General features: G+C 46.4%; 2 protein-coding genes across 4 annotated transcripts in view; one reads left to right on the forward strand and one right to left on the reverse strand.

The window, feature by feature from the left end:
- Window positions 1-4,730, reverse strand: part of LOC122394523 — a 39,104-nt gene extending 34,374 nt beyond the window's left edge. The window contains exon 1 of one of the 3 annotated variants that reach the window (XM_043391450.1): window positions 4,006-4,274. In XM_043391450.1, the coding sequence (XP_043247385.1) occupies window positions 4,006-4,117 (112 nt within the window). In that variant the 5' untranslated portion in view covers window positions 4,118-4,274. Of the gene's footprint in view, window positions 1-4,005 lie in introns of all 3 variants that reach the window. The other 2 variants (XM_043391449.1, XM_043391447.1) reach the window with 2 other exon arrangements.
- Window positions 4,731-8,140: 3,410 nt separating this feature from the next.
- On the forward strand, window positions 8,141-23,189 carry LOC122394525 (putative defense protein 2). The gene is made up of 4 exons (XM_043391451.1): window positions 8,141-8,396; window positions 19,109-19,325; window positions 21,885-22,134; window positions 22,739-23,189. Exons 1-4 carry the CDS (start codon window positions 8,210-8,212, stop codon window positions 22,757-22,759), a joined length of 675 nt encoding a protein of 224 aa, XP_043247386.1. The 5' UTR covers window positions 8,141-8,209; the 3' UTR covers window positions 22,760-23,189.
- The last annotated feature ends 1,346 nt before the right edge of the window (window positions 23,190-24,535 follow it).

A 24,535-nucleotide genomic window follows, 5' to 3' on the forward strand; every position in this document is an offset into this window, starting at 1 on the left:
ACGGCCGGTCGGATGTTAAAAATCAGCGAGCCCTGAATGGATCGCTCGCCGACTAGTCGGAGATTCGGAAGCGGTCGGACGGGATCGGGCGTTGTCGGGTGGATCGGGAGGAATTGTGAACAGCACAAGTGCAAGCAACTTTATATATAAAGTGGGTTGTAGCAGGAACCCCAAAAAGGGGTTGTAGCAGGAACCCCAAAAGGGGGTTGTAGCAGGAACCCCAAAAGGGGGTTGTAGCAGCAACCCCAACATCTCTGAAAATGATCATTAAAGGGACCCTCCCACCTTCAAAAATGTTAATGAATTGGCATGAAAGTGATGTCGCTCAGTTCAGAAAGAGCGAAAACGAATATCTACCAAATTTCATCGAAAAATATTCACCGGTTTTCAAGATATTAAACTTTTATAATTGTTTACTTTTTGGGATCTCCGCTGTTCCTAGCGACTTTATTTGAAAGTGCGGCATTTGTTGCGCGCAAAGCAGCATATACCACCGCGTGCTACCAAACATTTTAGTAAAAAATTTAAAAATCGTTAGATCTCCGCTGACGTCACAAATTCTAAGGGGGCACACCAATGCATTAGCCCCTTAGAATCCGAAAACAGCAAGTTTGAAATTCCATATCTCCGAATTAAAGCATTTTTCGATGTTGTGAGTGGCCAAACCGGTATTTTCAGGCCATGGCCACCAATTTGGCTATCTCAACTCAAAACTAATGTTAAGGTGGGAGGGTCCCTTTAAGCCTATTGGTGTCGCATGGAAAAGAATTCACTCAAAAGCCCAAGCGCACTGCGCAACCCTAATATTTTCTTTAAACAAACTAAGTTATGTACACTTCTGGTGAACAGTGTCCCAAACTTCAGATTTCTCTTGGGTGTCTGAGTGGAAAATTCTAGCCACCCAAAATGTGAGAGTGGAAATTGTGAGATGACGTTTTTTCGTACTCCAGCGTAGATGGGTAGCCATTCGGCTTCCACGGTTGACATTGATGACATCAGTCATCTCTTGCAAGCTCGTTAAAGATTTGGGCTGTACGGGGACTCGAACCCCGGGCCTTTGGATTAGCACTCCTATGCTCTACCTCTGAGCTATACAGACCAATTACTTCAACCGGCTTTGTGCCAAGTTTTATGCGAATCATTCTTAGGTGTTGTTTTTTATCCGCTGGGACTGAGAGCGTGAGATGATGTTTCGAAAAAACATCATCTCACGCTCTCAGTCCCAGCGGATAAAAAACAACACCTAAGAGTGAGAGTGGAAAATTATCCATTCTTATTCTTGAGTGTCATCTTCAGCCCAAATGAGAAATTTTTGGAACGCTGACTGTGAACGGTTCGAAATTCGTCCAACTGGTCAGATGTGCGACTGCAAGCATCATACCGTTCGTGAAGACGCATAATATCGCTTGCAGACTTCAATCGGCTGGAAGTTGCCGACACTACCTCTAGTTTGACTCTGGCTTATATCGTGTCTATCGGCGAGCCGTCTGAGATCGCTCGTAGGCTTATCCCCGACCGTCTGAACTGGTCTGTTCTTTATTCGTAGTTTTTCTTGTAACCGACTGGTCTGCGGCAGATGCTTATGTCATATGTGACTGTAACCACTCGATCGGAAAGCTTGCAAGAACTCTCGCAGACCTCGATCGGCTGGAAGCCGCCGACACTATCTGTAATTGACAGAGGCAAACGTCTTTCACGATTATTGCATAAAGTTTAAAGCCTCGGTCACACTTAAACGGATTGGACCAACGGACGAGAAACGGACGAGAACTGTCAGCGTCCGGTGATGTCCGTTTGTTTCCGTTGGACGTCCGTTTGTCATATCCTTTAATATCCGTTCCATGTCCGGTGGTGTCCGGTTGAGCACACCGGACACCACCGGACATGGAACAGATATTAACGGATGAGAAACGGACGTCCAACGGAAACGAACGGACATCCCCCGGACATCAACGGACGCCGTCCGTTTCTCGTCCTTTGGTCCAATCCGGTGAAGTGTGACCGGGGCTTAACCTACGGCTGTCTCAAGAAACCGGGAATGGTGATGGTATTAGGCGGGCAACGACGATCAAGTTCTTACTTTTAATAAATGCAACAATGTAGTAGGGCCTCTGTCTCTGTCTGTATCACAAAGTTACCTATGTCGTGATGTAAAATGTGAAAACTTCGATTTTTCAGAAAATTACTGGTGGGCCAAATCTTTGAGGCTGGTGGGCCATTTCGGGTCACTGGTGGGCCATTTGGCCCACCAGTTAACATGTTAGCCGAGGCCCTGCCATGGCCACCAATTTACAAAGCGTTCGTTTAGATGCGCTTTATTTATCAACGCAATCAGTAATCACACTTAACTATTTCGTTGCTCTCATTTTAGGACCTACATAAATGTGATGATGCAGATGCAACATTAAAAAAGCTGTTTTTTGAAGAGATTCAAAACAACAAATATTTCACAGCTAGATAGCTCAGTTTTACAGCCATCCAAACAAGCGGAATAATAACCGATTAAACTCTTCCGACTCGGATGTCCCGCAGCCTGAGATCCACCTCTGTGGAGTAATCAGCGAGATTCGATGCATTCCTGTTTAAAGGGACCCTCCCACCTTCAAAAAAGTTAATGAATTGGCATGAATGTGATGTCGCTCGGTTCAGAAAGAGCGAAAACCAATATCTACCAAATTTCATCGAAAAATATTCACCGGTTTTCAAGATATTAGACTTTTACTTTTGTTTACTTTTTGGGCTCTCCGCTGTTCCTAGCGACTTTATTTAAAAGTGCGGCATTTGTTGCGCGCAAAGCAGCATATACCACCGCGTGCTACAAAACGTTTTAGTCAAACATTTAAAAATCGTTAGATATCTGCGATGACGTCACACATTCAGAGGGGTATTCTTATGCATTAGCCCCTCTGAATCAAAATGCTGCAATTTTGAAATTCAATGTTTCCGATTTAAGGCATTTCTCGATGTTGTGAGTGCCGAAACCGGTAATTGTGAGCCAGGGACCCCATTTTGGCTATCTCAACTCAAATCTAATGTTAAGGTGGGAGGGTCCCTTTAACAGAACGAATCAGCTCGTGGCAGCGGGGATAGTTGTTTACTGATCGAACCGACAACTTCAGCACGCGACCGTATCAAAGCGAGGCCAGCAGAGTTCGTCTCCACTGCGTCTGCCCAAACCGCGTAGTTGCATGCTACAACTGGCATCAGAATCGATATGCGTAACAACTAGAAGGAGGGAACGGGTATTGGGGATGTTTGCTTGCCAAATATTGAGAAAAGACGCAACAAATGGAGAAATTAGTGAAATGGATTTCGAACATTCGCGTTTGGGGAACAGAGGGCATCTACAGCGAGGCATCTACATTCTACAGCATTACTACGAAAAATGTTGTCTTTTGACGCAATATGGGGCCATCGACCACCAATCACCATGTTTGCTCATCATATCTATTATCTTCCTTGAGCCGCCATATCTTCTTCATATCTTACGATGTTTTCCAATCGCGGAATCCAACTACCAAACGTCGTGCTGTTTTCATTCAAGATTGTCTCTGTGTGAAATTGAAAAAAATTGACCGTCTCTTCTCTGCCCTGGGTCTGGAAACTGACCTTTAACCGTGTTCTGGGGAAGTGCACGACCTGATACGTGTGCAGGAGATAAGGGCTGCAGACTGACCTACCACGACATGGCATGGAGCAGTGAATGCAACTGTCTGTGTTTATACAGCGAGGGCTGCGGACTGACCTGCCGACGTGCCCCGAGGCAGTGCATGTCCCGACCCTTGTGTAGGGTAGATGACTGACCTGCCGACGTGCCCTGGGGCAGTGCCTGTCCCACCCTTGTGTAGGGTAGATTAGATGACTGACCTGCCGACGTGCCCTGAGGCAGTGAATGACACTGGACCCGACCGTTCTTACGGGAGGGAAGGTCTGCGGACTAACCTGCCGTCGTGCCCTGGGCAGTGGTGACCTGACCTGTGTGCGTGGGTACGTTTAGGGACTGACCTGCCGACGTGCCCTGGGGCAATGCCTGTCCGGCGCCGAGGAGGCAGCAGATGACCAGCGCCCCCGCCAGCGGCGCCAGCGGCCGGGGCGGCGCACAGTCCCGGGAGGCCATGCCTGCTGACCGGTCAGCGGGCCATGGCACCTGCTCAGCCAGGCGGCAGCGACGACGCCGAGCTCGCGACTCGCCACCGGCGCCGGCCGCGCTCCACGGTGACGCGCTGCGCCGACGGGACCGACGGGACCGACGGCGACGGACGGCCGACGGGGACTGGCGCGACGGCAGACGTCCGGCCCGGGCGCCGTCGGGACCGACGCGCCCCCGACGACGGCACCGGCGGCGGCGGTGCACGGGCGGGGTGGAGGTGGGGTATGTTATGAGGACAGGGTACGGTACAGGGCAGGGCACCGACGTCCGACACCGGCACCCAGCACAGGGTAGGGCACAGCCGCACAACATGTCAGTCAGGCATTAAAGCATGCAAATTATGAAGTTATGACCTGCTTATCGATGCATTAGCATGAACTGTGCATGCTCAATGTAATTGTTGCCTTGAGTTGTCTTAATTGTGATTTTGAATAAATGGTTTTGATAAAAGCCGCTCCGTGATAAGATAAGAACAACGAACAAGATTAACTGATTTCCCCGTGCTTCTCATTTTTAATGCATCGCACCATCTTGACCTTGTCAGAATAGCAGCCACAGTGAAGTCTCATCAGGCTGAAACCTCGGGGACATGTGCCGTCTAATCCGTGAGCTGAATGCGAGGGCACGCGACACGTCAATCCCCATTAAGCGGAGCAGCTGCCCCCGTGGCTGCGCCATATAGCGCGGTCGGTGCAACACCATCCAAATCCCAGCTCATTAGTGTGGCTGTGGCAGCCGGCTGCTAAGGAGGAACACTGCGTGTAACGATGGGACATCGATCGCATAATGAGGCGGCAGCGGATAGGGAGGCCCTCCACGGGTCTAGAATCAGGCCACGACACGCATTTGCCACGAGAAATGTGCTGGCTAATTTAGGGGGGTTTGCAGAGGATTAGGGCTTGAAGTCATAGTGCGGAGGTGTTGTTTTTATCCATGGAGCCTCAGAGATAGGCTTGCCATGCCTACCGCTCATGTGTGCTCAGACGAAAGCGAATGGCTGTTGCAGAATGAACCATGAGCCGAGCAGGTCAGAGGAGGCTCTTGGCCAATTGGTGGTGGCGTGGGGAATCCCGCAAAGCGAAATGCGTAATTATCGCCTCGTCAAGACAGGTTTTAGCGTTAAAGCCGCGAGAAACTACTTGTGTCGCAATGGCCTTCACCATTCTCGAGATTCTTCAGTGAACTTACACTGAACAGGTAGGACTCGCCGAGCTACTCGGACACTTGTGCACCTCGGATAAATTCAAAACACTCATTGTGAAGGTAGGTAAAAGGTGCACACCGAGTCAAAAGTTACAAATTAATATATTGATCTTGATAGTGTTTTTGTTAGAATCGATTTTAAGCATTTCACAAGTTTCGAAGAGCTCTTCAGTCTCTAGGTCAAGCATAAATTCATGCAGCTATTTTAATCCTTTCCTTATGTTCTGACTTTGGTTCCTAGCTCCAACTGTGTTCGAAAATCCAGTCCAGCTGCAGAGGGAATGTGCACATTTTAACAATAACGCTGTTCGGAGAAATGACGTCACACAAGCTGGACCGGTATTTGCGCAAGGATCGTGATGGAAAAAAGGCCATATTACAACGGTTTTGGTCGTTCACCATGGGTGGAGAACCTGCCCCGGCCACCCCGGCCGTGGCCGGGGTAACTTTCAGCCGACCCCGACGTGGCCGGGGTAACTTTTTCCACTTTTGTAAATCCTAAAAGCTGTCTCCATACGAAAAAAGCTGCCATATACATATAAAAGCGTCTCTCATTATTCTTATCTACCTTGTGTTCTTGAAAATTTACTTTATTTTCATTTTGGAGCTTCTATGCTTTTAAGTCTTTTCATCGCGGAGCCCGACATGTTTCATCAAACAGAAGTAAATCATATTTAAGGGCCGTTATCGTAAGATGGCACTGTAATAACATCACAAGACAGGACGAGGGTAATATCAGTGAGATAGAAGGAGAGCTGCTGGGGCTCAAGGCTCCCCCAACTTAACCCTATTAGTGGCAGGGGGGTTGTTTTTATCCACCCCTCAGGTTTTTCGGGAATATCTCCGAAACCGCTGAAGCTACGATGCTGAAATTTTCTGACTTTTCCTAAAACTAAATTGGGCACATTCCCTGAAAATTTCAAGATCATAACTTTACCAGGGGCGGCTCCAGAGCACTGGGAATTGGGGGTCCTATTCGTGAAGCGAGTCATTTGGGCGAAGATCACGATGCTGCACCAGTTTTACGAACAGTGAATGAAAGGTATCATGTGATAACATATACAAAGTTATTGTGCATCCTCTTTTGACACGTTTTTGCTATAATAGGCGGATCCAGGCGTCCAAAAAGGGGGGTTATGCTTTATCTCCCAACATAGGTGCCCTGACGCCGCCTATGCATGACCAATACAATTGTAGTCGTTCTCTCATAAGAAAATTGTAACATAACAAGACCATTACCACCCTTTTTAGAAACAGTACCAACAAAAACCTTATTTACGATACTTTTTGTGTACCCCAATCTCAATGATCTGTATCCGCCTATGATTTTTGAAAATGCATATTTTTAGGATCCATGTGAATTCCTGGTTCATTCTCTATCGATCGGCAAAAGTTGCGTTAAGATTGGTTCAGAAACCTGTCCGTGATAAACAGTCTAAAATGTATCTGCAATTTGCCCGTTTTTACCCCCCTCTCTATTGACATTTTTTAATTTTTATTTTTTAGAAATGTAGATCACGTTGAGCGAAATCGAATGCCGTTTGAATTTTGAAAATCGGCCCGTTAGATCTCGAGATATCAAGGGGGGGGGGGTCGTAAACAGCCCCCCCCCCCGCCACTAATAGGGGTAGCCAGGAGCTTGCCACTAATAGGGTTAACCCGCGCCATGGTGGTGGCCTTATCGTAACACGTTGAGTCGAGAGGTGGGCTTTTCACGCTCCTTCTAACTCGGCTATTGGGCTACGACTCGAGGCGAAAAGCGGAACGACGTTTGAAAGAGCGACAAACGTGATCAGAGAAATCTGGTCATGTTTTAGGCAAGCTCACTAATAAAATCACCATAGATCATCAAAGCCAAATTTCTCTGATTTTAACGTTCTCCGACAACTTTTCTCACTGTTCATCAACATAACGGAGCTTAAACACTGCAAACAAAACATTCGATTACTCGTTTAAGGCTCGGTCGCGAATACCTAATATTTCAGGTGCGAGCTCAAATCAATAAGAGGGTCAAAACGGTCAAATTTGACATTTTGTTTTGTGTGGGAAGGTTGCAACTTCCACGGAATAAGCTTTGCAAAGGGCATGATGGCATTTTTAGCACGATCATCCAGCAAATTTGACCTGATGACCTGACCTAGCACTAGGTGACATGCGTCCGAAATTTTAAGGCGTGTTGCAAAATTGTTGTTACAATTACGAAATCTTCCGCACCTGCGTGCAGCAGTTTTCCCTAAAAACGTACAAACGGCAGACATCCATTATTCTATGCCACATAATAGGGGTTTGTTGATAACCGTTGACAAATATTTGAGCATCATCGTCTTTCTGACTTTCGGTCGCCGGCCGGGGTAACTTTTTCAAACATTCTCCACCCGTGTGACGTTCACAAATCTAAAAAACAAAAGGATTCCGAACGACTTTATTTTATTGATTTCTTGCTAGGGAAATGGAGAAACAGGAAGCCAATTATCTTATTTCCAAGAAAAATAAGATAAAAAAGTAGAAAAAAAGTAGAAGAAAATAATTAACGCGTAAAATACCTAAAATACCCAGATCTGGTTTCTGATAAGCTCGCAATTACGGTCGTTTTAACATTTCAATAACATCATCAAGGCCCTTTGACTACAGGCTACATACAAACATCTTCGACATCTCCCCCTCCTTCCCTCTCCCTCCAGCTAACTGGGCCTCTTCTATTCTCCAAACCCAGCCTTCCAGCCGCCGCCAACCGCTTTACGCCAATCCCGCCCACCCCACCTCACCTCGGCGGGTCCCGCGCGGGAGGCCGCGCCGCGCCGCGCCGCGACCGTCCACAGTTCGCCTCGCGCGCCGTGACTGTCCACACCTCTGACCATGTCGCTCCGCGTGCCGCTGCTCCTGTTGACCGTCTGTGTACCGGCTCTGTACGCCTTCCCCGATGGAGCTCCGGCCGAGGCGTGTCTCAGAAACATGGAGCCCAACCACAGCGGGGCCAAGAGCAGGAACCCGCTGGACTCTCCGTTCGCTGTGTTCCGACACACGTCGCCCGGAAGGGTCACAGGTGAGCTTCAGAAGGGTTGCAGCCTGCAGGTGAGCGTTATGACTTATGAGGGTCATAAGTGAGCGTGAAAAGGGTCACAGGTGAGCGTGAGACGGGTCACAGGTGAGCGTGACAAGGGTGACAGGTGAGCGTAAGAACGATTATGGGTTAGGTCACAACTGACCAATAAAACGCTGAAGCAGCAAACAAGGCTCAGATGTAGGCCAGGCCTACGACGTGGAAGAGGCGACAGCATCACATTGTACTGCTGATTCCCAGTCGCTGTATTTGAGTGAAAAATAACATACACAACCATACCGCGATGTAATTGTCTGCTTTTACGTTTACTCGAGAAAAAAGAACGAGAAACTCGACGAAAAATGCGCATAAATCTCTAAGCATTTGCCATGTTTTGCCGAATTTGAAATTAATTAAATTAGTTTAATGCAAGGCTTGGCTAATGAGAGATTCATGAAAAGGGGATAAGTAATGATCTAGTAAAAGGGCGCACCTTTCAATTGATTGTATTTGCCGTGAAAAAACAATGCTCCATGTAAATTTATAATCTATTTTACATCAATAATAGCATGCAGCTTTCTCGTTTTTTTAGGATTTCAGCATGATTTTAAAACACAGTTTCGCATATTTCCCATCCGGCACCAATAAAAAACATGAGATGATTTGTTTACTGGTGCACTATGGTTACAGTTTCTTATTTGTTGGTACATTTCACGTACTTAACCCTCGCCCATGTAGGGGGGGGTTGGTGCAACCCCCCCTGAGGTTTTTCGGAAATAGTGCAAAAACGGCGGCGCGCAGCGCCGCCAAATTTTGGGTACCTTATGGGGCAAACCTTGCGCATCTTTTGATAAAAAAAATTTCACCGGGTCATGTCAGGTCACGGAGTTATGACGTCACAAAGGGAACAGCCTCCGGCCGGATTTTCACAAACTGAGTGCCAACGCCCGAGGTTTCCTGCCGGTGGTACGGACATCGGTTGATGGATCGTGATGAAACTTCCCATGCATGTTGGGGCAAGTATTGGCTATCATATGGTATAAGAAACTTGACCGGGTCAGGTCAGGTCACGGAGCTATGACGTCACAAGAGGAACAGCGTCCGGTACTATTTTTGAAAAGCGCCCGAACCACTATTTTGCTAATTCTTGTCACCTCAATGGGAATATGCAGCAATATTAGCTTCTATAGGGAGCAAATGGACCTTCCAAATCCAAAAATACAATCAGATTTCAAAAATTTAAATTTTGATTTTTCGAATTTCTGCCGCCGACTGTGACCTTGCCGACTTCCGGCGCTCCCAACGCGCCATTTTTAGAGCTAGGGAAACGAAATACATATCAAACGATAGAGAATTGATCAAGGAATACGATAGTGAAGGTTTCAAGTCGATATCTCCCACCGTTTTGCCGCAATCGCCGCGGAAAGTTGAAAAAAGTATATTTTTCCGAAAATTTGACCTTTGACCGGTCAAAAGTAGGTCAAATGTTGACCAAGGACCAAAAAATATACCACCAATCGCGAGATCTCGGCGAGAGCAATCCGTTGGTCTTTTCCGCTAAGCTCTACGACGCTCCGTTTTCAAACGCCAAGGGGGGGGTCGCACCAACCCCCCCCCCCCCTGCATGGGCGAAGGTGGCAGATCGCCGTTTACGGGCGAGGGTTAATATTGCAAACGCTTGCTATTAATAAAATGCAAGCAAAAACCCTTAACCCATGCCGTGCTGGGGGGGGGGGGTATTTTCACGCCCCCTCATGTTTTTGGCACACCTGTTTTTGCCTCTTTTCTGCACATGCTGTAAAAAGAAATTCAGACCCGGGTCGTTCAAGGTCAGGTCACCAGGTCACGTTAAGTGGCCTCATAAAAATTGATGCTTGCTGTAACTACACCGACTGAACGATCGCTTTGAAACTTTCAGCGATTGATAATACTAGCAATATGTATAAATGTGTATCTCGGAATTCTGATATATGTGACCTAAGGTCAGGTCAATTTTGTGATCTACATATAGCCTATACATTACCTATTTATATGACATATAGGTATAGGTCAATGGGAAAAATTGAAGTGCTTCTCTTTTGGACAAATGTTCTAAACACTCTCAAACATTGATTTATCGGTAAAAATGACACACTGAATCAGAAAATTGCACCCGTGACCCCTATGTTTGCCACTGAGGTCATCTCAGGTCACAAAAGGTCGCCATAAGTTATTTTACTATAACGTTTGATAGAGGCGCGCTAGAGCGGTGAAAACACGTCAGATGTGTTCAGCTCGACGATACGGATGGACTGACATGCAGCATGACCCTTTATGGTCAGGTCATGACCTTGACCTGAGGTCAAATTTTGAAATAACCCTTCAAGGTCAACTAATAGTTTATTCGACGCGTCTCAACCAGAAGAACACGATGCTGACAAAATTGATTTCGTGGCTCCCTTGAGTCAAAAAGATATTACCGAAAACATTTTCGTAAAAACGGCTATTTGTTAGTTTTTGCCATCTGGAGGCTAAACCGTTGACGTGAGGTCAAATCTGAGGACATCAATCAGAAAGGTCTGTAAAAGAGCTATCGAATGCGCTTTTCCACGGCGCTGTAGCTCTATTGGTTCCCGAGCTATGCGTCGGGTGTTTCGAAAACTGTTGAAATAGACAAAACTTGACCTATGATGACTTCTGGTGACCTCACCTTTGATCTGACCTAAAAATGACCGAAGTATTTCCGTCGCTATTTTTTACGCTTTTTCGAATACCTCTTACCGCATATCTTTACGTGGCTCAGGGGTCGAGTTAGACGGGGGAGTTGGTGTAAGCACAAAATAGCTGTTTTCCTCCATGATCCCTACAATGATGTGCAAAGTATTTTTGTTCTCCAGGCAATACCTTCGTCATTAGTAAAAACTCTCGGCCATAAATGTCACGCCTATGCCTAGTTGTTTGCACCAAAACTCGTTCCGATAAGCTGGTTAAGCCACATAAACTGACAGCAAACGGCGGGGAGAATCCTTGCCCAACCAGACACTTCTGCGTCTTCACGGTGGTGTAAACCACAAACTTCGTCTCCAAAGGTTCGCCCAACACCATAAAGCCATGACATCCAGTCATGACTTTCACCAGTTTGTACCAGTTCCCCCGTTCACACATGTGTGCATATGATCAATATGATCACCAGTTTGCCTTCAAAATTCCTTTGGCTTTGCAAGCTGCAAACTCAAAACAAATGTCAGTGACCTGTATCAAAGAAAATACCCGTGACTTGTAGAAGTGGTATTTTGGCGATCTGCCGCAATGGCCTGAAAGCCATCTCTAGGTATGTCTGTATTTCGGTACTTCTTTCATGGAAGAAGTGCGCAGTTGTAACAATTAGCACGCCTTTGTACTACAGCGGACTCCTATAGAGCAGCCGGATGTCGGAGGCGATAATAAAAGGTGTTACACGTGTCAGTTAGTGCCATTTGCAACGATTCCAGGAGCTGAGGAGCGACCAGCATGGTCAGTGTGTTGCGCCAAGCCCAATGCGTGTCCTCTCAGCCGACTTCCTGTCTTTACGAGTGTCTGTGTCAAGGTCAAGGATTAGGAGCGGTCGGCGTTTATTTAGAGCTTTTTTATGCGATATCATAAAAGTGGCTCATTCTGATTCATCATATTTCAATTTGCACGCGCAACGTAACCACTCAGTCTCGGCCGCGAGCTGTCAATGCGTGAGGAATCTCGGCCTGATGAAGGGATGCCACTACTCAGTACCTACCGGGTATCAGGATTAGTAAAGTAATCTTGCTGGGTGCCAGGATTACCAGTATTTGTTGAGAGAGATTTTGTGTATACCTTTTCTTAACCCGCGCATGACTGGGGTATTTTCCATAACGCGAGTGACTGAGAGGGGCATCTACAGAGCCCCCCCCCCCCCTCCGGAACTATCTCCGAAACTACAGGGCTGATCGTCAAAATTCAAACGGCGTCTGATAGCCCTGGAAAAACTGTCGAGCGAAACTTATTGTCATTGACTTCGAGGTCACCGATGACGTCGCACGTCAGATCCAAACAAAAATTATCACATTTTTGCTTGTATGTACACAATTTAGGCTCGGACCGCCGGATGACAAGTCCGATCAGGCTCATTTTTACTTTACACACTCCTTGATATATGCCTTATATACCTTGAGGGTACCTACCAAACTTTTACTTCGAATTTTTTTCAGGTCAAGGCCAGGTCATATTAGGTCACGAAAATTGTATATCATGTATCGGCCACGTGACGCATGTTTTATGGTCCATCTTGCTCGTAGATTTCGAAGATAATGCTGTCTGTGTCATTTGAGGTCATTTTCAGCTGAATTTACCAGAGGTCAGATCACTTTCAGGTCAGAAAAGGTCAAATTTTGAAAATGAAAGTTTGCAACAAAAAAGGTGCCTATCAGATGCACTTTGAGCTCAGGAACACGATGGTGCCATTTACGAGTATATTGCTGTGCGATGCCAAAAACGTACTGAAAATGGTTTTTAAAACTATGTAGGTATGTAAATAAATCTAGACTATAATGCAAATTGCAAATAACTTGGCTATTTTTGGAGATATTGAGCTAAAACTTGCTAGAAAAGTTTATCAGTATGTGTTCTATCACATACATTCCGGTTTTTGAGAAAAATCAATAACTGTTTGAAAAAAAAATTAAAACATATTTTCTGTAATTGTAAATACATTTTTTTTCAAAATTTTCAAAATTTTCGAAAATTCGAGATAGCAGTTTGACAGCTACGTGTATTTGAAGTGCACTCATGCAAAGAAATTGGATTCTATCTTTAATTAAAACTGAGCTCTTGAAAGCGTTTGCCGTAATTCAATATTTGGCATCAAAATTGGCCGACATGACGCCACTCTGACGTCATTTTCGGCCAAACTATAGCAGCTAAAAGGTTGCACTTGTAACACAAGGTGTCAAATTAATGCTGCTGAAGGTAACGCAAGTTTCGTGCTGATCCATCAAACGGCTTAGAAGCTATTGCCGAAAAATGGGAGGGGTTCTGTAGAGCAGCCCCCCCCCCCCCAGTCATGCGCGGGTTAATATCTGCGAACTTAATTGGGAGTTATCAGGGCCGGAACTAGCCGAACACCTGATAAGTTTGGTTGAATATAACGGTATCGCATGGGATAAAAAAGTGTAGAACGCAAAGGCGAACAACGTTCATGTACCGAGATTAAGCTTACTTAATCATCCTTGCACACTCAATCAGAATCAGCACTGAAATTGCTGAATCCATGACACACGAGAGTTATCGTCCTCTAAATCTATGCTGTAACTCATGGTTTCAGGCAGTTTCCTGAAAAAATAGCATTGCTGATGCTCTTTGTGATGTTACACCGCAAGATCAGAGATCTAGATAAGATACGAGTATAATTAGAGACCCAGCAACGTTAGGACGAGGTTGCCTCAGACACAAGGTCAACTATTGCTCGTAAGGACGCTGGGGGCACTGCAGTGACAGGCAACGGGATATCCAAAACCGAAAACCAAGGTCAGCTTCTGCCTGCGGCAATACTGCGAGGCTGCAATGACAGTGATATTGTCGTGACGCCTCAGTGACGAGCAGGAATCTCTCGAGTCAACCACCGCTCGAATATCTCCCTCGGCAAGGCCACCAATCCGCAATCGTCGGCAGGAACATGAACTACGAGACGATGTGTCCGCCGGCTTCCAGTGCAGAGGGTGGGTTCGCCGGTGTAATCTCGAGGCCGACACGGGGCGTCATGATGACTATAAGCCACCGTAACACGGCGTTGGTGGCGCGCCAATGCCGTCACAGAATTACGTGACGAATGTGGCGGCCGAGATTGTTTTCCTCGTCGCGACGGTGCAGTGCTGAGCTGGGAAACAAATCATATGTCGGATTTTACGTCTATTCCAGCGCTTGTGTAACAAATTCCTATTATGTCATGTCGCGCTTTTTTAGGAGTATCTTACATCTTTTGTGCTGATTGCAGATGGCCCTTGGTATTGGCCATCTAGCTCGTCAGTGTGGAGACAAGTGGTGACAGCGAACCCTCGTCAAAAAGGCAGCGATCGGCTAATGAGACCCATTGAGTGACGTCTATTGCTTGTGCGATCTCCGGTCTCCGGATGACATAACCAGTCGCTGGATGAATGCCCGCTTGTTTTAGCTTGTCTTAGCTTGCCTTAGCTTGTCTGCAGCTCCTCCGCAGAATAAATAAGTAACCGTAACTCGTAAGACTTGATGTTATCGTTATTCGTTTTAGTGGTAGTTTGCTCGTTTTCTTCTACATAGGTAGGAGTATGGTAGAAGAGAGAAAACAATAACAGCCATAAATCATTCTTCATTTTTGAAAGGTGGAAACACCCAAAAGGCAATAGCATAAAAATATAGTTTCGAATTACTCACACACAGGCGCCGATATTCGGGAATCCTGAATAGGTACTGTTCTGCATATCACGATTGAGAAATACAATGGAATAGTCATAACACAACTGAGAAACACAGTTGAATACCTAGTTGTAGGTCAGTGACGCCATGGGTTCAGGTAGCTTCAAAACCTTGGACTTATGCGCATCGCATCACTCAAAATGCAATGATGTTCAGCGCGCTTCCTAGAAATTGTCATTTTATGCGATTATGGATTTGATTAAAGGGACTATCCCACCTTTAACATGGGGTTTGAGTTGAGATAGCCAAGTTTGCGGCGAGGTTCAGAAACCACTATCTATCTAGGTTGCAACCCCCTCGGCCTCTTGGTGATGAAGAAATTCGTTCCCTTCATTTGAAAATGGGCCTTGTACAAGGCCCTATCTTCAACATGGAGCGACCGTTAGTGTGACGTCACCTCGTTTAGTCATTCTGATTTAAATGGGTTTGTTCGTTGAAAAATCGCTTAAAACTTGGTCTGAACTTTGTTGTGGTGCCTACAGAGTAAAAAGAATCAGCTTTATGACAGTAATGTGGCCTGGGGAAGGATGTAATTTTGGGCTGTGACGTCACATATTTGAAAGTTTGTGCTTGGAATATGGGAAGCCTAAGATGTTTAATGAAAAATAAATGCCAGAACCGTGTTCCTGGTCATCCAATCTATAAAGTCGGGCACAATTTAACTGGTTTTAACAACATTTTAGAAGGTGGGATAGTCCCTTTAACATATACGGAAAAATTCATTCGGTCTGGAAACCGTTAAGCATAAGATAGTGACTTAATATCTGCTGTTACAGATGCATTTTGACAAACATAATTCGTGAATTCCTTTCAACATCTGATAATCATTCAGCAAGTAACCTTGATTTCTTTTTATTTTTGTGCGTTTCCAAGTAGCCAACAATCGATAGAAGTTGAGGTAAACATTGACCGGACAACACTAAACACATCACGGGCGTTCCACACAACGGGCGCGTCATGTAACGCATGACCGTCGGTCATTTTTCAGCTCCTTTCATTGCCAGCACTCTGTCTTCGCCAGCACGCGTGCATTGTTTGACCGCGCAGCTTTTGGGGGCTACCTGTGGTTATACGTCAGGAGCGGTAGGAGGCATGGGGGTGGGGGGGGGGAGGTACAATGTCGGCGACCGCATTCCAGGCTAGGCTAGTCACGTGTGTTGTAGTGACGGTGTGTAGGTAGGATGTAAACTAACGGCGTGGTAACGCTGTAACGGCCGGTATAGTGACGCTATAGTGACGCACTGATATTGTTCTATACTCTGCGGATGCTGACCAACAGCGCTGGAATAGCAGTATCAGGCCGCCTTGGCAAAAATAGTGGGCAGCAGCGATCGTCCTCCCCTCCCTCTATCTCCCCCATGGCCACACCTGCCCGTTGACTGTTGAATCCATCGAGACCAGGTGCTACCGTGATTTACTTTAGTAATGGCCACTAGCCGACCGTTCTCCAGTCTACTGCGGGCTAAATTAGAGAATAAAAGCACTCGTCCGGCGTCCCTTGCCATAGGCACCCCACACCGGCACACACCGAGCCTATTAGGTACTTACAACCTCAGCCAGAGATCAAATAACAAAATGGCAGATCATAGCTGTTGATACGCTTCTTACCGGAAGTGCTGTCATTGCAACATTACGGATGGTCTATGAGTTTGAACTTCCTCTTTAACAGTCAAATGCGCAGTGATCGCCCTAATTCTGAATTACGACTTGAAATATTTGCGTAACGCGCCAGCAAATTCACACCTACCTAAACAGATAATAACTGCGGAAGATAAAGTTATCAATTGCAAAAGTCGAGCACAGCTTATTGCTGCTGCGATTCGACGAATGTGATTGATATCAAAGTTATGATAAGCTCATCGATGCCAGCGAAAATCGAACACTGTCCACTAACTTTAAGAACAGAACGACGTCCAGAATGAACCGGTTCAGTTTCCTTGAGAAAGTCATCGGCTATGGAATCTTCCCCAAAATAGCCACGTGTGCGGAAGAACAAGCTTTTATGAAACGCTGATTATCACACGTAAAAGCTTCGTCATTGTTGACAAGAATCATTGCAGAGCAGTAGGCATGTCTCCTACCGTAGCCATTGTTCATCACAATGGACTAAAATGAGGAAGGCATTCATCATGATGTCAGTCGTGGGAATTTCCTTATGTTGATAAATTACGGAGGAAGCATTCGTAATCGTTATCTGTAATTTTCATGTCAGAACATAGTCTATAGCATTGCCTAGAGCTAAATGAGTGAGCAATCAGTGCACCATTTCCTGTGCACAGATCGAGAGTGGGTTGAACTTTTTGGCAAAATAGAAAAAATAAAAGAGAGCAGAATGTGGATATTTCGGTGAACACTGCTATATTCCTTCATTTCCAATGCACTGAATGTAAGGAAGTCATAGACTAAAAAGACAGACACAATCTTTAAATATAAGCTTACAATTCGAAAACAGCATACCTACACTATATCTACAAAACATAAGTCTTCTCTTATAATGAAAAATGTCACTTTATGTCGACCTATTCACGAATTCAGCGTTTCACTTTACTGTCGACAGTCACCCATGAGCCAAGCTCGACCTAGCCGCCCATAACGAGCCAAACCCTAAATAATGAATGCCGGGTCTCCACCGGGACCGGCGGGCGGAGAAGACGGCACGTTTCGGCCATGTCGTGCCCATCTGTCCAGGTTAGAGTCGGACTTCCACGTGGATCGTGCGGGCGGCCGTGACCTGTCGCTAGTGACCCGTGTGGGAGCGGTGCAACGTTCATGGCCGCGGCATGCAGCGCAGCAAGGTCGGCTCTACTGAGATCGATAGTGGGATCACAGCCGGCGGACATCTCAGAGCGGGATACGGCGGAACAGGGCGGAATGGCCGCGGAATAGCCGGACAGCGGGCGGAATGGCCGGACAGCGGCCCGCCGACACGTCCCTCTCACATGTCTCGCTCCGTTAATTCCGGATGTGGGTCCGGCCGGATTCCTCGAGGGCCGCAGAGTTAATCTGTCTCCATTGCCAGCCATGTGTGCATTTTCCCTGGTCTGTGTGTGACGCGGGAATTAGCACTGGGGAGCGTGGGTGAGCTGGAGCACAATGAAAGGTCAGACCATGGGCTATGAACGCTGCACGCGTGGGTACTGAGAGCAGGATTATACGATTAACAGCTCAGAGATAGTGCAGTTTAGGAGACAAAGCATTGTTGAAGATATGCGCGAGGGATATAAATAATAAAATGCGTGGGTAACACAGCACTGCACACGTTTAACATAGGTTTCGTGCAGAATTAAAGCATAAGCGTCAAATCATGTATCATAGACTACTTTATATTTTACACTGTGTTTGTAATACAGAAGTTTATGAACCTGGCTTATACGATATCAATACAAGGCTGAAAAGATTAGGTACAGCAGTTTTTGCTGCTTGTTTTGCGCTCATCCTTTATAAAACGGCGGCTAAAAGGGCAACAACTCCACTGCTTTAAGGTACTTGAGCTACCAAGCGAGATCAAAAGCGAACGTGTATCGGTATATTGCATCGGGAAGCTTTTGATGTCACCATGCCTTTCGCCTCAAGTGCACAGCTAGGGCAGGCTTACAGACAAAAAGCAAACGGGGATCATATGTATGCACCTTGAGCGTTCATAATGGCGATGCGTAACAAAACAGTTAACCCAAAACTGCCAGAAGCATGAAAATAAACCACAAACCGCACATCAAGACGATATTAAATAAAGTTACCCCATTTGATCATGGCGCTACTGTTAGTCTTGCTGTTATTCAAAACGATTTCTTCCCCGATCTAACCTGGCGGAGAGGCAACGTTTCCATTGTGGGTGATGTAGTGTTTCCTGTTGCATTTTCCTATGTTATAAGTTATAACCGCCTTCACTTTTAAAAACAAGTAATACCTGCAAAGTGCAAACTTACCCAGAGCTAGGCAATAACTGTACTAAATGGAACTGCAATGCTTACTGAGTTATGTAGTGACCAAACCCGCTTCCTGAAGCTTGATGAGAGGAGCTTTCTACCGCATCTACATATTGATGGGGTGACGGTCGCTTCCGCCGTGTCTGCTCGTCCATGACGATTACGTTTTACGCCTCTCTACTGCAGTGACCAAAACTGACCAAACCGTCTTCCGTCTCTCCCTGCAATATTGCTGACCCCCCCTCTCTCTCTCTCTCTCTCTCTCTCTCTCTCTCTCTCTCTCTCTCTCTCTCTCTCTCTCTCTCTCTCTCTCTCCCCTAATGTCGCTGACCACTGTCTCTCTTTTCACAGTAACCATCCGCTCTCTGACCGGCAACGCCTACATGAAGGGCTTCATGGTGCAGGCTCGTGACCCGCTGACTGGTAAGGCGGCGCGTGGTCAGGGCGCCTGGCTGCCCATCGCCAACGTCAAGGGCCTACCCGAGTGTGCGGCGGTGACCCATGCTGACCGAGGTCAGAAGACGGAGGCGGCGGTCACTTGGGAGGGACGCACCGACCTGGCCTTCTAGTGAGTACAGTCGCGGAGGAGGCAGGTGGGCGGTGGGCAGGGCGCTGGGTGGATAGGTGGGTGGTTAGACGACAGATGTGAAACTGGGAGGGGCTATTGAGTCACCGAGTTTATACATCTGAGGGTTTGGGTCATTGATTAGGTGAGGAGGGTTAGGGACGTTTTTTGGGGTGAGCATAATAAGTTATCTGGGCATGGGACTTTTGTACATACATATGCGGATTGGGGAATGCAAGTATCGCTCTACTGGGCGCTCTACGAGTCAGCCGTCATCAGCCTTCTGAGGGAGTACCTACTCTTACAAAAGTTGGGGCATAGATAAATTTATCCTGACCGTCGTCAATCTTTTTAAAAGCTGACATGTCACCTCGGAAGTTTGTGATTTCCCTCGCATGCCTGCTGTTATACAATATACAGGTCATGTTTTTTATTTTGTTTCCTTATTATTTTTCTCACTTGTTTCATTTATCTTCGTACAGATTCTAACGGAACCACTAATGAGTTAAGTTAAGCTCTCGCACCATCTAAGCGAGCACACGCTGCGATAAATGTGTATCTGTGAGCCTGACCCTGGTTCATGCTGTGCCCCGTATCGCCGCAGACCATGCCGTTACCGACTGATGTAATAATTCCGCGTCATTGGCCGAGATGGGACGTCTGTCTAGTGTCTGGGAAGTTTGGAAGTCTGAGTGCAAAGTTTCCGTGGCTGGCTGATGCGCCTACGGGGCTCGGGTGCGGTTTCTGTACGCTGAGGAATGTACTTACTGTAACTGGGTGTGCAATCGATGAGGGTCAAGGGCTCACGGTCCACTAGACTGCAATAACGGTGGACATTCTAGAAGACTGTATGACACTGACTGTAGGTAATCGTCAAAAATGTGAAGGCGACTTACGTGGAGTCAACTGGTATCACTATTAATTGGAACACGATGTGTCAATATTTTGTCTTGTGTTTTTTTTTTTGTCACTCTCATTATTGCGGCAAATCAAGAAACTTTTAACACATTCTTTAAATGCAACTGATCAGGCAGCACTCAGCACTTCTTGAAATAATTCACAACTATGTAACATTGCAATTTACATCATCATCATCCAATTGCAGAAGAGCACAGGTAACATAGTGATTTTTCAGCCTCCAAGAATCCCTACACATGCTTGACTTCTTTTAAGCCCTCAGCATTAACACATTTCATAAGCGATAAGGCAATTTATAAAAACAAAATTCGCTTTTACTTCATCGGTGCTTCGACACCGTCACTTTATTGCATAGAGCTAATGATTTTATACCACAATTAGTTGTTAGTTAGTAGTTTAGAGATTTTATTTAATCATTCTTATAAACTATTACTGTTCTGTCATTTCGCCGACGTCTGCACTTTGCGACCAACATCCAATCCTTTAAGTAGCTATTGCAGCGAAGTTATGAGAAAAAGTGTTATAGCTTCGAGCGCGTTGCATCACATGAATAACGAATATTTGCTTTTCTCATGCGCACTGCTACTTAGACTAACGAACATTTCTTGTATTGATCCTCGCTCTGGTTTTCCATACGTGTGCAGTGTTTCCGGGCAATAAATGTCCGATGGCTCGGCTCTGATAAACGTATTGCGGTTGTGAACTGTTTCGCGCCCAAACAATAACAACAGTAATGGTCAACTATGCCTACGTCCAGACTGTCTACACGCGCCCCGGACGATGGGCTCAGATGCGAACGAATTTCCTGGCCCGAGTGGATCAAACACCCAACGGAATGGGATCTGATTCTTTCCCTTATTATAGCCAAGACCGTGATCTCCTGTATCCGAGTGTAAATCCTCAGCGAGCATCCGTCACTTGCACGCCACAACCAGTCTTATCCAATCGCCCAGCAGCCCGTCACAACATCGTCAGCATCACCTTCTAACTAAAAACGCCTTCCAACTGTTTTTGAGCTGCCTCTCGACATTGTATCGGCCCCAGCACGGCACCTTGCAGCACACCTGGCAGGACCGGGCCGACAGACGGCACAAGGCGCCGTCGTCGTGTTTGCTAGTCTCCATGGCGTTTGACCGCCATAGAAGTTGTCGGCATTGATTCCACCAGCGACCGGGCCCTCCCCGCCCCCTGCAATCTGCACCCTCGAGCCCCGGCCGCTGCAACACTGCACGGCCCAGGTCGTTACACCTCAAAACGTGCACTGCTAGATTCATAGGGCAGACAGACGGAACGAGGATCGGTCAATAAATGTGATGGTCAATGAATAAGAACGATACGATGAATCAGGTCTCAACTTACACGCATAATTGCTATGCACAAACCGATTGGTTGTCGTGGAAACAATTGTCAGTGACCCAAAAAGCATGTGCTGACTGCAGTAAAAAATAAAGTCATTCCTTTTCTCAAAAACTTTGTGCGTGTCTCCTCGACTGCTAAGATCAGCATTTGAGCAGCCGTTCGACCGATGTGACCTGACCTGATTGGGATACTGTCGGCTGACCTGACCTGGCTGTCAGCTGATCTGACCTGTGGTGACGGCTGACAGCTGTCAGCTGAGCTGACCTGTGCTGACCCTCCCCACAGCGTCACCATCGTCGAGTCGTACTCGTCCTTCTGGGCAAACGTCGAGGCGCTGGAGCAGGGCGGCCTGAGCGGACCGAGTGGCCTCGGCAGCGGTCCCAGCGGCTTCGGCAGCGGCCCCGGTCCCCACCTGGGCGGCCTCCCCAGCGGGCCCAGCGGCCCCGGACCCCTCGCCAGGGTGCCCCCGAGCGGCCTCAGTGCCCTCTCGGCCGGACCCTCGGGCGTCAGCGGCTTCGGCAACTCCTTCCATCCGGTGAGTGTCACCGCTGATCCAGTGACGTCACCTCTGATCCAGTGACGTCAGAGTCGACCCGCCCCTGCCGCGCCCCTGATCGGTGGGATTTTCCCGGTGCTCTGTCACTTTCCCGTTGTGTGCGCGGCGCCCCCGGGGAGGAGATATTTTATCTATCACGATAATCGGAAGGCCAAGAGTCCCTATGCTACAGGATTGGGTCTTTGGTTTTCCTTATACAGAACTAGAACCGGTATCAGCTGAAATTCGATCGAAGATTGACGGAGCAAATTATAATCTATGAGGGTCAATGTTTGCATGCTATTAGGTATGAATGCCATTTATAAAACGTTGCTATTTACAAACACTCGAAACCATTCTGGTTCTTAGCGATTTGCTTTATAATAGGTATTCTGAGATGATCGCATACGAAATGCAATGACACCTTTTCTAACAGCACACGATAATCAATTACGATATATGCTACAAAACACCGTATTCCAATACCCGTGGACGTCATCCTCCCGTCCATTTTGCATCGCAGGACTAGGAACTGCTCTTGACCGGTGTTTTCTTTTTTCCTTGAATGACGCCGACACCTCACAGTTTATGTTTTCATTTTCAGTTCGCTGGAAAGAAGAAGTAAATCTGAAAAGCTGAAGATGAAGATTCCTCTGGAGGAAAGGAAACCTCATGCTAAAATTTATAGCCAGGACCACTAAGGCACTTTCGCGGGCTAAATATCGTTACAGAGGCAATGTGTTGGTTACAGGAGCACTTTGGCGTGGATGCATAGAAGTGCATTAAATAAATGTGTTTTTAAAAGGAAGGCATCTAGACTCAGAGGGAGCAATGTAACTGCATGACATGTGTATAAGTATGAAGGACAGAAGGAATGAGGAGCTATCACCAAATAATCACGTTGTACGATGTAACGCCTGAGTGAATGCAACCAGTCACTATTCATTGGTTGAACTGAAGTGCGCCATCTGCAGTGTGTCGAATGTTGTCTTGTCAGTGCCCGGACATGAAAAGCTGAAATGTGTAGGTGTACAATACAGAACGAAGTAACACTTCATGATGTTTCATCTTCGCAGGTGCTGACTCGTGAGTTACAGTTCGCCTAAAACTTTTCCCGGACAAGGCCCACATAAGCGTGTATCAAATGACCTCTAATGGCTTGTAAAATTAATCACCTGTCATAAAATATTAACGCAAGCGGCATTTAACTGCTGACAAGCACTTGGTTACACCCGAGTTCCGACATCAAACCCATTACCTAAGTTTTCGCCTTCTCACGGTTGGTACTTGACGCAAACAAATTAGTTGGCGAAATTAATTCAATTTGAATATGCTAGTATTTAACCCGCGCCCCGTAGGGGGGCCGAAACGCCCCCCCCTGTCCTTTTCGGTCGATATCTCCTAAACGGCTGGAGATATCGCCACCAAACTTTCAGGACCCCTCCGGGCATCAATTTTACACATTGTGACCAAAAATTTTTTTCCAGAGGCTATGATAGGTTGGCCACAAATGACGTCAGAGTGACGTCATGTTCTGTCATTTTCGACCGAAAACAGACCTTCGCGAGAAGACCTGTCAGGTCTACAGCTTTGAAGATACAGAAAAATGATCAAGACATAAAAGGTGTAGAATTGACAGGGCTACAAATTGCTATCTCGAATTTTTGAAATTTTTGAGTTTTGACCCCCAAAAATCAAAAAAACATTTTTTTGGATATATTCGCCAAAAAATTCAAAAAGTTTTTTGAGTTTCGAAAAAACGGAATATATGTGATAGTGCCTAACGTCTTCTATCTACATACCAAATTTCAGATCGATACCTTGTTTTTTTAGCCAAGTTATAGCGAAAAAACTGTTCAAAAATGATGACGTCAAATTTTCAAACTCAATTTTTGGCAATTCTGGAACTCGTAGAGCAAAACGAAGCCCACCATTAGACTCCCCGTGACGAGTTGCATCGAATCGATACCCATTTTATGCAAAAATATCAACTTTGAAATTTGACCTAATTTGACCTGACCTTGACCTGACCTTCACAAAAACGTGACCTAGGCTGGCCCCAAAGGCTGCCTAACCCACATAATCGCATTTGTCATGTAAAATGGACCATAAAACATGTATCACACGACACATTCATATTGTGACCCCCGGTGACCTGACCTCGCTGTGACCTGACCTGGTATCAGTGACCCCAGATAGCAAAGTATGTGTTTGACGAACAATGTACTATCGATGGTTTTCAATAAATTACCAATTTACTCGCTTTCACAGCACATTTCTTGAATTGCCTGTGAACAGTAAAAATCTGACCTTTGACCTGACCTGTGACGTCATCGGTTTGACCTAGGTCAATGAAATTTGGTCACAAGGTAGTTCCTGGGTGGGGCTATCGAACGCCGTT

This window comes from Amphibalanus amphitrite, unplaced genomic scaffold, assembly GCF_019059575.1.
Source record: "Amphibalanus amphitrite isolate SeventyFive unplaced genomic scaffold, NRLGWU_Aamphi_draft 000596F_arrow, whole genome shotgun sequence".
NCBI lineage: Eukaryota > Metazoa > Arthropoda > Thecostraca > Balanomorpha > Balanidae > Amphibalanus > Amphibalanus amphitrite.

Excerpts from the sequence above, each read along its gene's own strand:
- LOC122394525 (XM_043391451.1), top strand. The coding sequence starts at position 8,210 with ATGTCGCTCCGCGTGCCGCTGCTCCTGTTGACCGTCTGTGTACCGGCT. Across the intron at positions 8,397-19,108 it reads GTCGCCCGGAAGGGTCACAG|TAACCATCCGCTCTCTGACC; the intron begins GTGAGCTTCAGA and ends CTCTTTTCACAG. Across the intron at positions 22,135-22,738 it reads TCGGCAACTCCTTCCATCCG|TTCGCTGGAAAGAAGAAGTA; the intron begins GTGAGTGTCACC and ends TTTCATTTTCAG.